Source organism: Eptatretus burgeri, chromosome 9, assembly GCF_056783735.1.
Source record: "Eptatretus burgeri isolate ZD-2024b chromosome 9, Ebu_testis_v1, whole genome shotgun sequence".
Classification (NCBI taxonomy): Eukaryota; Metazoa; Chordata; class Myxini; order Myxiniformes; family Myxinidae; genus Eptatretus; species Eptatretus burgeri.
In genome coordinates this window covers 31334735-31348420 of record NC_140969.1, presented here as the reverse complement: position 1 = coordinate 31348420, position 13686 = coordinate 31334735, and the positions used below count along the sequence as shown (strand labels likewise).

The following is a 13686-nucleotide window of genomic DNA, read 5'->3' as shown; positions in this document are numbered from 1 at the left end:
CTTAGAAAAAAATACCTTATGAAAAGTGGGCGGGGCTTAACAAAAGTGGGCGGGGCTTAAAGAAAAGTGGGCGTGGCTTAGAAAAATTACCTTATGAAAAGTGGGCGGGGCTTAACAAAAGTGGGCGGGGCTTAAAGAAAAGTGGGCGGGGCTTAACAAAAAATAACCTGTGGCTCAGGAGGTGGTCAAACAAGAGCATTAAGAGAAGTTTATCATTTCGTAATGGCACAAATGGGGTATCTTAAAAAATATAAAGATTCAAATGTTTTGTTTGTCAATATTTTAGATGGGGATTATTGTGCAAAGAAAATTAAACTATTGAAGGAATTTGAGAATGAACAAATCTTTATAGGTTCAATGAGTGAGCTGTTCAACCCCCAGGTGTTCAATTCAATGAGGTTCAACCTCCAGGTTAAAAGGGGAGACAAATAAATATACCTTGGGATAAAAAGGGGATTTATTTTTAGGGAAAAAAATATAAATCGCTGAAAATCCCCCATTCATTTACATGGGGCAAAGTGAGCCAGAATCAGTATTCTGATTATTATATATATATAAATTATATATATATAAAATTATATATATATAAAGATATATATATATATATAAAGATATATATATATATATATATATATATATATATATATATATGTATATATGTATATGTATATATGTATATATATATATGTATATATATATATATATGTGTGTTTATATATATATATATATATATATATATATATATATATATATGTGTTTATATATATATATATATATTTTTATATATATATATATATATATATATATATATATATATATATATATATATATATATATATATATATATATATATATATATATATATATATATATGTATATGGCGGTTTGGAAGTGATTGGGTTTGAGGTGACTGAGATCGACTAGTCTGGTCTGGTCGGTTTGGCAGTGATTGAGTTTGAGGTGCCGGAGATCCACTTGTCTGGTCCGGTCGGTTTTGAGGTGCTGGGTATGAGCAGTGCTCATCCAACTGCGGCAAACCTTTTTCCTTCCCGAAGCATATATCGAGCACCTTTACCTTAACCTTCTCCTGGAGCGTCCCAGGACCTTCCTCTGGTGCTTCGATTCCTTGCCAGAAGCCTTAGAATGTGCAGGGCGTTTGGGCGGCATCGTGGGGCTTGGAGAAAAAAACGTAGAAAATATTCGAAGTTCACAAGCGAAACTTTGTCTCGTGCATTGTGTGACTGGTCGAGCACCACGTGTTATAATTTATTGCTTAAATAATTTATATTTTACATATTATTGCCGCGATGTACTGGGGGAATCCGCAGAAAAAATTAGTTACGTTCCAAGGGAAAACCCGCGATGAACTGTGGGCGCGATATGTGAACCGCGATGAAGCGGGGGTTGACTGTATATTTTATATATATATATATATATATATATATATATATATATATATATATATATATATATATATATATATATATATACACATACCAGAGTACTGCTGGAAAGAGATTTGCATATTTCATGCACCGGGTCACATAAGTGTGGTGGCCCCATAATTTACATGTATGTTGTACGGCCCAGGTACCCTGGTTTTTGCATTGTTTTCTCCATTATTTGTATATCTGAGTGCAAGTACCACAATATTGAACGAAACAACAGGAAGGCACTTGGAAGGAAGAGTGTAGTTATTCACAAGGGGATAGAAACAAGACATTTGCGATAGCCATCGAGATGCTGGACAAATACCAATATAGTTTCACAAACCTTGGATTTCATGAAATGCTACAGAAGAGCACTTGTACAGAAACTTTTCATCTGTGTCAACAAGGAATGGCATCACATGTTATGAATGGTACAGGGAACGGGTATCACAGGGCCTCAAAATGGGGTGTTGTTGAGTGATGAGTCCATGTACACATTGTTCACGATGGGTCACAGGATCTGAAAAATGTATGAATTGCCAGATACAGGTGTGATAATTTAACTACCAGCAATGTTTAAAAAATAAGGAGAGGAATGATGTGAGGAATGGCAGCGAATCCCACCCCGAACCGATCAGGAACTGCTCAGATATTTGTGTGAGGGTCCAGACTGTGATTTGGTAATGGGGAATTCTGACGCGATGATTTTGAATGCCTTGGTGCCAAGGTATTTATGCCTTTTCATATAAATTGTGTCTCTTAACTTTTGGTGAAATAGTGCAGCTATACTTGTACACAGTCTCAATCTGCACGGTTTTTATTAAGCATTTATATCAAACAAAGTTATTTCACAAATAAATTACCTACACGTATCACTAAGTAAATCATATTCTTGCCTGTAACCTTTTGCAAGAAAATTGCTCCCAGCTTTTTTGACCTCGTCTTTTCTGTGTCCTCTTTTGTATGTTTCATGTGCAGGATACGGTGATGGCACTGCAAGCACTGATGGAATTTGATTCACACCTGTCGAGGAGGGACTACATTGACTTATCTTTCGAGATAATAGAAGAAATCTCTCAGTTTAACAAGACATTACAAATAACAAACTTGACTGCCTTTAACCAGATCTCAGTGAAGGTGAGATCTTCATAGTAAATGGTCGTTTGTCAGGATCTTCACCATAACAAGTTTCCTTTAGAACCCCAATAAGCAGTTCAAAAATCTATTTGATTAAAACTGCGACATATCAAAGTAGTATTTGGAGGAAGGACCCAGATTTGCCCAGATTTGTATCTTTTTTTTTGGATGCAAAGTTGAGGCTGTGGAAAAGTAAGAACACAAAGTAGAACAGCTAGAGTGCAGTGGGTAGTGGAGAAACATCATCAGCAGGGTGGAGGGACACAGCAAAGGTACACTTGGAGGAAGAATGGTTGAGGGTAAAAAATGAGAGGAGGGGAAGACACAGGTCATGAATAAGCTGAATACAAAATGAACACAAGGGACTGTGTAAGTACAGGAAGGGAAAACCAGGGATGAAAGTGGCACACGGAAAAAATAAATAATCAGAAGGGTGGGTGGGGGTAGAGAGGAGAAAATAATCGATCAGAAAGGAAGGCGTGGGCTTGGGGAGAGTGTGTTTTTTTTAGTTTTAACCTCATTACAACCATCAATTGTACCTTGCTATTTTGTACCTTTTCACGCTCAGGTGACCACGCACAAAAATGTGACAACACGCCAAATCATGGACGATTGTGGCCTGGATTCTGAGTGGGAGCAGGAAACAGACCGTTTAACCAAACCCGAGAGTTAAATTCGACTCGTGCCACAATGTTGATGATAGAAAACTATTTGCAATTGAACACACTTTACTAAAATTACCTCAAACATATCGTTTACATTGCAAATACAAAAACGCAACAGATTCCAAAAATGTGTCAACATAATCTGAATTTTGAAACCATTGCAGATTCAGTCGTGGGCATGTTCAGACGTCGTATCGAATTTGTGTGTCGAGCATCTTTATGCAGCTTTCTTTGCTAGAGTGGCAGAGTGGTAACTGATTATATAATCCTAGCTGTAGCTGGGGATAATTAAATAGGTGAGAGCTGATTGAATGTTTCCTGGAATCACAGGTGAGAGACATGATTGGGCCTTGAGTATTTTTATGTTGATTGCCATCAGCTTTGCATGTGGTGCATGTTTGGCAATCTCATTAGTGCAAGTTTCTGTCTACGTTGTTGCTGACAATTTGCCATGAAGCAATGGAACCGGTCCAGTGGCTAATGGGGCGTGTAACATTGGGGTTCTCATGCATGTGCTACTTCTGAATGTCTACAGCTGTGAAATAACCTGGGTGGAGTTTTCGATAGCAAAGGGCTCATCTTGTATTGTTTTTCTTGAGTGCTTTGTGCACTTTTCTTTGGCTAGAAAGTCATTGTGGTAACTGATTCTAGTCATGTCTGCAGCTGGGGAAAAATTGATTAGGTGAGAGTTGATTGGTTGTTCCTTCCAATTACGGTTGAGAGCCAGATATATGTGCCTTTAGTGTACAGTATGTGTATCTATTACACAAAGCTATCCACTTCTGTCTATTTGTCTGTCTGTGTTATATGCACTCCTAATCTGCTGGACAGAATGAGTTGAAACCTGGTGGTTGTATTCAGCATATATCCAGAATTTTTTCTGGTGGTTAAAAAAAACTTAATAGCCCTCTTTGTTTCGGCGTAAGTGGCAATGGAAATTCTCTATGTAAATGTGTATTGTGTAGCACCACCATTCCTGCTGCTAAATGGTATTACAAGTTATAACAAGAAAAAGAACAATCAGAGATAGCAAACCCTCGCCAGGACTTCTTTTGAATGGTGTATCTTTATAGGTTTTAGGGTAAATCCAAGATGGCTGCCAGACCATGTGACCAATGACATCATATGTGTGAACCTTTTGTTCCTCATAGACAGACGGTCATACGTGTAAAGTTTCGCCTCGATCTGTTCAGCCACTTCAGAGAAGAAGATTTTTGAAGGTTTTTTTGAGTTAAAAAACAATATGGCTGACGCATCACGTGACTGATGATGTCATCAATTTATTTCTGTGCACCATTTTATCCCGAGATGATACTCAAAAATTTTCATACTGATCGGATGTAACGTTCTACTTATGCATTTATGATGTCATAAGGAGGGCACCTATGATGTCATAAATAAAATCTAACTCATTCCCATGAGGAGTACTTGTAATGTGCCAAGTTTAAATTTTTTCCTTGGTGTGGTTTCAGAGATACAGAGGTCCAAAATTTTTCTGGTTTTCCAATATGGCTGCCACACCACGTGACCTATGACATCATAATTATCATTACAACATTCAACATGAGAAGTCACACCAATAGTGAAAACTTCATCTCAATCTGACAAGCAGTTGCAGAGAAAAACACAAAAGTTATGTGTGGACAAACAACAAACAAACAGACAGACAGACAAACAAATGAAATGGCTCGTTGAGCAAGGAATTGCTGGAATAACTTTGTCATATCTCCATGATCTCTGAAAAAACAAAAACCTGGAAATCAATTTGGTTCTTATAAGTCGATAGTGCTACTGTTTAATGAGTTGTAGCTCTTAGTTTGGTGATGATCATAACTTGGAAGTCAATCGGACTTAAAATGGCGTTTTTATCGCAATTTGAAAGTTTTGACCCGACCCCCTGACATTCGACCCCCGACCGCTAAGAAGGGTGTTGGTGTGACACCCCAATGAGACATATGGTTGGATGCAGAGTTGGAAGATGTACATTTTGGATTTGGTTTGAAGTCGATACGACCATTTTTTGCGGACGTTATTGCGAAAATAAGAATTTCGGTTTTTCGGTGACCTTGACCTTGACCTTTGACCTAGATTCACCAAAAACGACAAGTGTCTAAGTTGGACCATGGCCGACGTCTGTACCCAGTTTGGTCATGATCGCTGAAACAGTGTGGCTACTGCAGGGTAAACAAACACACAAACAAACAGACAGACAGACACACAGAATGACACACAACCGACCAACATAATTGCCGAAATCCGAAGGATTCCGGCAATTAACAAACGGACCCAAATGCAATACCCTCTCCTTTGGCGAGGGTAATAAAAATAAATTGTCAATTATGTGCAAGAAAAATATAACATATATTTTATTACCTTTGGATAATACTGTCTTTGTTTGTCTGATAATACTCCTAAACCACTGGATGGAATGAGTTGAAACTTTGTGGTTTAGTCCAGTCAGTCTGAATGGAAATATACCCCAACCTAAAAGTAATTGCAACAGAAATGTCTTTGGGGTTTTATCAATTAGTAATACCCATGTAATGACATATTCAAAATCTAGAAAATATATATTAAGCGGAACATTGTGTTTTTTTAGCTTGTAAAGTTGGAGCATCGATGTAAAAATGACGATTTTTGCTTCTTTTTTTTCCGCGATTTCAGCCTGCAATATCTCCGTCAAGCATAGACTAGGGTTGATGAAACACTTGCAACCTATATAACTCTTGTAGTTATTTTGTGTTCAGACATTAGAGATGGAAATTCCAATGTTCCTCTCAGCTTATCAACTGTTGTTGGAAATCATGTGAAGCCCATGTATGCAGTCTGCACTTGGGATATGCAATTATAAATTCAATGTCTACACAGAACTCCAGCAGCATTCGCTCCCCTGGCTCATTTTGGATATCAAATCCATGCTTTCTTGCAATCCCTGGTGCTCCTGTTTCTCCAGTTTTTGCACATTGTCCCATAATAATTAAAATATCTCCGTTAGGCACCTGTCCTACCAGTTCCTGCAACTTCCCTGAAAACTCCTCCACATTTTCTTCATCTGCTGCAGAGGTTGAAGCATACTGGCACTCTTCGCTATGCCAACTAGTATAGATGTGTTCCACAAAAGTTGTGTGCAGCAAAAATGCGTATTGCGAAAACAATTTTCCCAAAGACACAGTGTTATAAATTGAAGATGCGTTCCTGAAGGCTTGATGTTCAGACACCTTACACAATCAAAACTGATGTAACTAAATACAAACGACATCATAACTCGGTAAATCAACACAGAACATCGCTAAATGTATAATTAAATGAATACTCACCATAAATACATCCAAACAGAAAAAAAAATGAGTATAGTACTGTACTCAGCACTGTACTCGCCTATAATAAGAGAAGAGATTGTGTCGATGCCTGGAGATGAGTGAGGAGAGGGAGGTTATTGCGGTGGTGAGGCAGGACTGTCTACATCCTTCTCTGAAGATATCTGCATTGTTGGTGACATGAGTCAATCACATATATGATATGACATCATTGTTATCAAATTATATTTCCTACATGGAGTCAATCACATATGTAAAGTTTGGCATCGATCAGTTAAGGGGTTTCACAGAAGAGGATTTTCAAACGTTTTCTTATGATCCAATATGGTTGCCACGCCATGTAGCCGATGACGTCATTGTTAACAAATAATGTTTTCCATTGGAAGTTGATCACAAATTTAAAGTTTTGCATTCATCAGTGAAGCAGTTTCAGAGAAGAAGATTTTAAAGGTTTTCTTATGATCTAATATGGCTGCTTTACCACTGAAGGATGGCATCATTGTAAACAAACTATATTTCACTTGGGTGGTTGATCACAAATTTAAAGTTTAGCATTGATTGGTTAAGTGGCTTGAAAGAAGAACATTATTAAAGGTTTTCCTGTAATCGAAAATGGTTGCCAAACTAGATTGAAATTCCAATACTTTTGGGATCTTTAAACCTTATGTTGACTATAGGTGGAACGGGAGGATGCCACGAACAAACTTGAGTTCCACCACAGCAAATATCATTTTAGCGAAGTTTGGTCACAATCCCATCATAAGCTTTGTTGAAAAAGTTGCAAGTGTTTACAAACAGACTGACAGACAGACGACGAGCCATCGCATAACTCATATGAATTATGTTTCAGGTGAGCTAAAATGGATGAATTGTCAAAGTCAAATAAGACAAATGTTTTGTAGAATGTGTCTGATCGCTTTAATGGGATATGGCCATTTATCCAGACACAATGCACCATGACTGTAACACCTATTTCAGGGTGTTTAAATGACAAGGTAAAAAAAAAAAATACATTTCAATTAAATTAGAAACACTCATGTGATTTAAAATTATTTGCCTTTTGCAGGTACCAGTGCATGGAAACCTGACAGTGACAACAAATGGCACAGGACAAGGCGTTCTCACAGTAAGGGTTACGAAAGTAACATATTTATTTGATGCAGCCATGCACATTTACACATTTAAAATTCCTTCCATAGCTATAAACGGCATATGATAATTTGTTCATCACCAACGACCATTGTAATATCCAATACCAAGGTTCATACCATCTGCAAACAAATTCTGAAATTATGGTTGAAGTGGATAACTTCATACCCACCAGACCCAACACTTCACTCTGTTTCTGCACATTTCTGTTGCATCCCTTTTCATTGCAGTTTGTAAAGAAGTACAGAGAGAAGGTGGCTATCAAAAAAGACTGCAAGGGGTTTTCTCTGGAAATCACAACTCATCTGCACAGTAAGTTAAAATGTGAATTTGTTTATTGTGTCCTTTCGCAAGTTCTACCTTTGTATTAATGTTTTTGTTAATTATGTCACAATCCAAAAAACGTATGTCAAGGACACGAATCAAATATCAGGTGCACAGCTTCAGTGCAGATCCACCATTATGATGCAAAAACAAATGGGAAGGTCAAGCAGTCTTTGAGATTCCACACTGGCAAAATAGAGCAATGACAAAAAAGGTGTTTTTGTTTTATTCAGACTGCCATTTGACATTGACCTTTAACTCGGAGGGGTATGATTACCTCGGTATGAAGTTGCGGTATGTATGCCGTACATATATCGATGGTTTATTGGAGAGGAACGTTCGTGACCAGACTGGATATGTCAAAGGAACACATGGTCACAGCATTCTGGTCCCGCTCCAATTCACGCATGGTTTTAGTGGCGTGTGGTTGGTGCCTCAGAGGTGTCTCATCCACTGAAAATCTGCAATTCTATTTTTACAGGATATCGCTTTGTTTAACCTTTTATGTGATCTCCTAATATAATCCACCTCTCACTTTGACATCGATACATATATAAAACAATAAGGTCCATCGGCCACGTGTTTGCCATGATCTAGTTGTGAAGGCAGAGAGCACAGATCGACATTTTGTGTTCTGTGCCTTGATATATTTTTCAATTGCATTTTACTAATTTCCCACTTGAATTCCTCTTTCAAAGAACTCTGTTAAAAGGTAAATCTTTGTGCTTGTCGTTTCTATGTATTTTATGCGTGTGTACTTATTTAAACAGCATTACCATAACGGGTGCGTGTGTGTGTGTGTGTGTGTGTGTGTGTGTGTGTGTGTGTGTGTGTGTGTGTGTGTGTGTGTGTGTGTGCGCGCGTGTGTGCGTGTGTGTGTGTGTGTGTTTGTGTGTGTGTGTGTGTGTGTGTTTGTGTGTGTGTGTGTGTGTGCGTGTGTGTGTGTGTTTGTGTGTGTGTGTGTGCGTGTGTGTGTGTGTGCGTGTGTGTGTTTGTGTGTGTTTGTGTGTGTGCGTTTTTGGTTCATGTCTCCATATATGGGTTCCAGAATGTGGAATGGAGTCCCCCCAGGACGGGCTAAAAGTATCCACCTTCATTTCTGTAAGGCGTCACGATTCATGGGCCAAGCTGTGAAGTTCTCTGTTCTCAAAGTTTTGCGCTGAGGACTCTCTTCAGGATCGTTACTGAGTCCCGGACAGCTTCCAGCTGCAGTTCATTTGTAGTAATATTCCCAGGGATGGTTTTTAATATCTCTGTGAGGTTCTTTGTCGTCATTCCCATGACGTTCTTTGTAATCACTGGTACAACTTTCTTCAGCTTCCAGGATCTTTTCACTTCATGCTTGAGGTCTTGGTAATTTGGTCATTTTCTTGATTTCTGCATCTTTAGTCCAAAATCACTGGTATTAACATCTCAATTAACAATGCCTTCTTTTCTTTTTTTTGTGTCGAAGTATGATATCTTGTTGCAATGCTTTGTTTTCGATGTTTGCGCTCAATGGGATCATGAGGTCGTACGTGAGCGGTACTTCAATGTTTTCAGTGGTTGCTTTTCATTCATTTTCCCACAAATTTTTTGGAACTGGGATATCAAAGTATCTGTCGATGTGCCAGTGGATTACTTTGGAAACTCTGTTGTGTCGTTGTGTGTTCAGCTGTTCTGACACGTTTTGGAGGTTTTTTTTTTTCGTGTTCGGTCATTAAGCGTCACATATCATTCTCTTTGCTCACCCCACCTACACCCCTCACCTGTCGTCGTCGTCGTCGTCGTCTTCTTCTTCTTCTTCTTCTTCTTCTTCTTCCTCTTCCTCTTCCTCTTCCTCTTCCTCTTCCTCCTCCTCCTCCTCCTCCTCTCTCTCTCTGAATAGCAACATTTGGTGAGGTGTCACTCTCCCCACCAGCTCTCCCTTCTTCATCTTCCCTGCCTCCCCTCCCCCTTCTCACCACACCTTCTCTCTCTCTCTCTCTCTCTCTCTCTCTCTCTCTCTCTCTCTCTCTCTCTCTCTCTCTCTCTCTCTCTCTCTCTCTCTCTCTCTCTCTCTCTCTCTCTCTCTCTCTCTCTCTCTCTCTCTCTCTCTCTCTCTCTCTCTCTCTCTCTCTCTCTCTCTCTCTCTCTCTCTCTCTCTCTCTCTCTCTCTCTCTCTCTCTCTCTCTCTCTCTCTCTAACCTCTCTCTAACCTCTCTCTAACCTCTCTCTAACCTCTCTCTAACCTCTCTCTAACCTCTCTCTAACCTCTCTCTAACCTCTCTCTAACCTCTCTCTAACCTCTCTCTAACCTCTCTCTAACCTCTCTCTAACCTCTCTCTAACCTCTCTCTAACCTCTCTCTAACCTCTCTCTCTCTCTCTCTCTCTCTAACCTCTCTCTCTCTCTCTCTGCCCCCCCCCCCCCTTCATTGTCGCCGTCAGCGAAGCGACGGGTTGTATGTATGTATGTATATATATATATATATATATATATATATATTTTTTTTTTTTTTTACATACACTAGCAGGGTTACCCAACGCTGCCCAGTTGTAGGGAGAGGGTGGGAAATGTGGGGGCATTGTGGGGGCATTGAGAAGTGGGAAAAGCAGGAGAGTCGGCAAAGCTGAGAATGGGGCAGGCGGAAGAGGGGCAGGAGAACCGACGGGGTAGGAAACTGTCGGGAGCAGGAGAGCCAGAACACCAGTGGATAAGGGATCTTAAGGGAACACCAGTCAGCAAAGGGAACACCATCTCACTTAAGGGTACACCAGTAAGTAAAGGGGTCTTAAGCGTCTTGGGTGTTGTGTCTTTGAGGTCTTAAGGGTCTTTAAGGTTTTACAGGTCATTGGGGTGTTGAGGGTTTTTTGGGTCTTAGGGATCTTCAAGAATCTTAGTGATCTTCACCGTCTTTGGGGTCCAAAGGGTCTTTGTGGTATTCGGGCTTTAATGGTGTCTCAATTATGTTTGGGGAATTCAGTGGTCTTAAGGGTCTTATGGGTCTGTGTATTCAGGGTCTTACCTCCCAAGCATGCAGAAAGTCTTCTCTCAAGCATGTAAAAAACCTTCACTGGACTTTTTACATGCTTGAGAGAAGCTTGGCAGATGGACATTTTACATGCTTGGCAGATGGACATTTGTGAGAATAAAATGCAGATCTTTCTCTAGGAGTGAAATGATGCCTTTCTTTAACTTTATTATTTGATGTAACTTTATTTTTAATTTTTAATATTTGGCTCCTGATCCGAAATGCACTTTGCTTGCCCGTGATTTGTGCAGAGGAACAAGGTGGACAAGTCTGGAATGAATCTATAAATCCAGAATTCAATGTACACCATTTATTCGGCTGCTTCCGGTAAGGACGTGATTTCATGGAGGATAACACTTATCTCTTATTGTTAATTATTGTCAATGAAGAAATTAAAAGACTTCATAAAAGGATCTTCCTAAAATAAATTGAAAAACTTGCAGTAAAATGACAATGCAGTTTCCGATGCAAGGAAGAGCACATTTATTCTCCAGTACACTCCTTTGGAGCAGAAGTGCAGCATTTATTCTATACTCCCAAGAAGAGGATCCAGCACGTGACCATTTACAGTTCACTGAAAACTTGTGGATGGAGTGTGGTTGGTCCAACAACAACAACAACAAAAACAACAGTTACTCATTGAAACAAGTTTATTTAATTTGTTTTTACTTTTGCAATTACATTATACGTAATGTAGCTACAATAAGGAGCTGCATCAAAGATGGCAGGAGCCCTTTATAAATGTAAATAAAATTACAGTTTCACATGAAACTTTGTATACTCGAAATCTAAAAGGGAGTTGATGTTTACCAAAAACAGCTGACATTTGAAATGCTTTGTTTTGTAGGTATTTACGAGAAGAAGATCCTGGGATGGTGGTTATGGATATTTCATTGCCAACTGGGTTTGAAGTGAAGAAGAAAGACTTGGACGATGTAATAACATATTGTTGCTCTTTGTTATAAATTGTACTTTCAGGTACTTTCATAAGATCGAAACAAAATGGAGGTGTGGGTGGGGGTGGAGCAGTTTCTGAGACGATGAGGAACTCGACTTTAGTGCACTTGACTTTATTTCAGTGACATTGCTAGCAATTGTCATCACAGTCGAGGTAGGAAGGCTGAGCATGCGTGCGATGTCCACCAAATGCTCCCCACACTCAAATCGCTTTAACACGTCCATTTTCATGTCAAAACTAATAGCTTTATGAGCCTCCTTCATATGGGAGTCTCAGCTGGAGAACTTGAGGGTCCTTTATCACCCATGATGAAGGAGTTTGGGAGAGTTTGGGAGAGTTTGGCACAAATTACCATCAATGAAGGTCAGACGATACCTCTCACGAGTACAGTACAGACTATGTGTAACTGAGGGGAAGAGAAATTATGTAGTGTATGTCGTACAACTTCGTACAATGTACAATGTAGTGTACGACTTCTGTTGTGCACCAGTGCAAAATTTAAATTTGTTCTGCGTGAAAAAAAACATTAACTCGAAAATTACGAGGGGTAAATAAAAAATTGTTCATTACTTTGTCTGAGGATTTGTCGAAAAATCAAATAAAGAGAGTGAAAATTGAGGAATAAGAGTAAACAAAGGCACAATGGCATGATAAGTATAGACATGATAAGGGGAATGAAGCACATCATTGTTTATGAATGTTTTAGGCTTTTATTATGAAGTTGAGCTACTTATTAAAATGATGCAATGAAACATGGATTTTTAAAATGTTATTAAGTGTCACATAAATATGTGAATTGGTTTTGTGTGCAGAAAATATTATAAATAACATAAAAATGCTGGATGCAAATTATTTTAAAGTCACAGAAACTTTATTCTCAATTTATCTCACTCACTTGTTTGGGTTATCCGACCACAGATGAAGAATCTTGTGAATAACTCCATTGTGCAGTTTGAGATACGACCTGGTCGTGTCTTTCTCTATTTAGACAAGGTCAGTAAAAAATAAAATGTCTTTAACTTCCATATGTGTTGAATTGTCCAATGTGGGAAACTTCAGTATATTTTTCTCAGCAATTGAAAAGTTTGAATTGCTCCCATATCATTTGGCTTTGCAGCTTGTGCTCTGTTTCCCTGGCTTGAGACACCTTTTTACCAATTAAATTGCTGTGGAACATTCACACCTCTTGTAATATGCAGGTTAACAAGGATGGGAAGAACTGCGTGGGTTTTCCAATAAGCCAAGTGTTTGAGAGTAACCTTGTCTTACCTGTCACCGCCACCGTCTTCGAATACTATGAACCTGGTGAGTCTTGTTTCTCTGTTTCACTCAAGCTGCAGTTACTGTGGGTCATTATGTATCAAAGAGCACAGTATTGCCCAACAAAAAGAGGAAACCCTCATTAAAGCCATTTTTTTCACTTGTACTCACCAAAATTTTTTTATTTTTCTTCTTTCATTGCTTTTGTTCAAATTGTATTTTTGTTTGGGTTCCCCTTGAAATAATGAAACAGGTGATGTTAATACTATAACACATAAGTGTATTTTTTATTTTTTTTATAAAAAATTTATATATTTTTAAACATAAGATAATTTTCTTTTAGCAAGTCCCTCACAAACGTTTGGGCAATTTTTCTTGTAACAAACTATATTTATTGATCAATGATGTTTGGGACATCTGCTAACTTGCAAAAGTGAATTTTATAGATATTGCTT

At 38.7% G+C, this 13686-nt stretch overlaps 1 protein-coding gene across 1 annotated transcript; it reads left to right on the top strand.

Annotated features, from left to right (window-relative positions):
- Nucleotides 1-2383: 2383 nt before the first annotated feature.
- LOC147019835 (complement C3-like) lies at nucleotides 2384-13392 on the top strand. Its single transcript, XM_085894603.1, has 7 exons — nucleotides 2384-2567; nucleotides 7616-7675; nucleotides 7929-8010; nucleotides 11265-11340; nucleotides 11861-11948; nucleotides 12890-12964; nucleotides 13171-13392. Exons 1-7 carry the CDS (start codon nucleotides 2394-2396, stop codon nucleotides 13375-13377), a joined length of 762 nt encoding a protein of 253 aa, XP_085750729.1. The 5' UTR covers nucleotides 2384-2393; the 3' UTR covers nucleotides 13378-13392.
- Nucleotides 13393-13686: the final 294 nt, after the last annotated feature.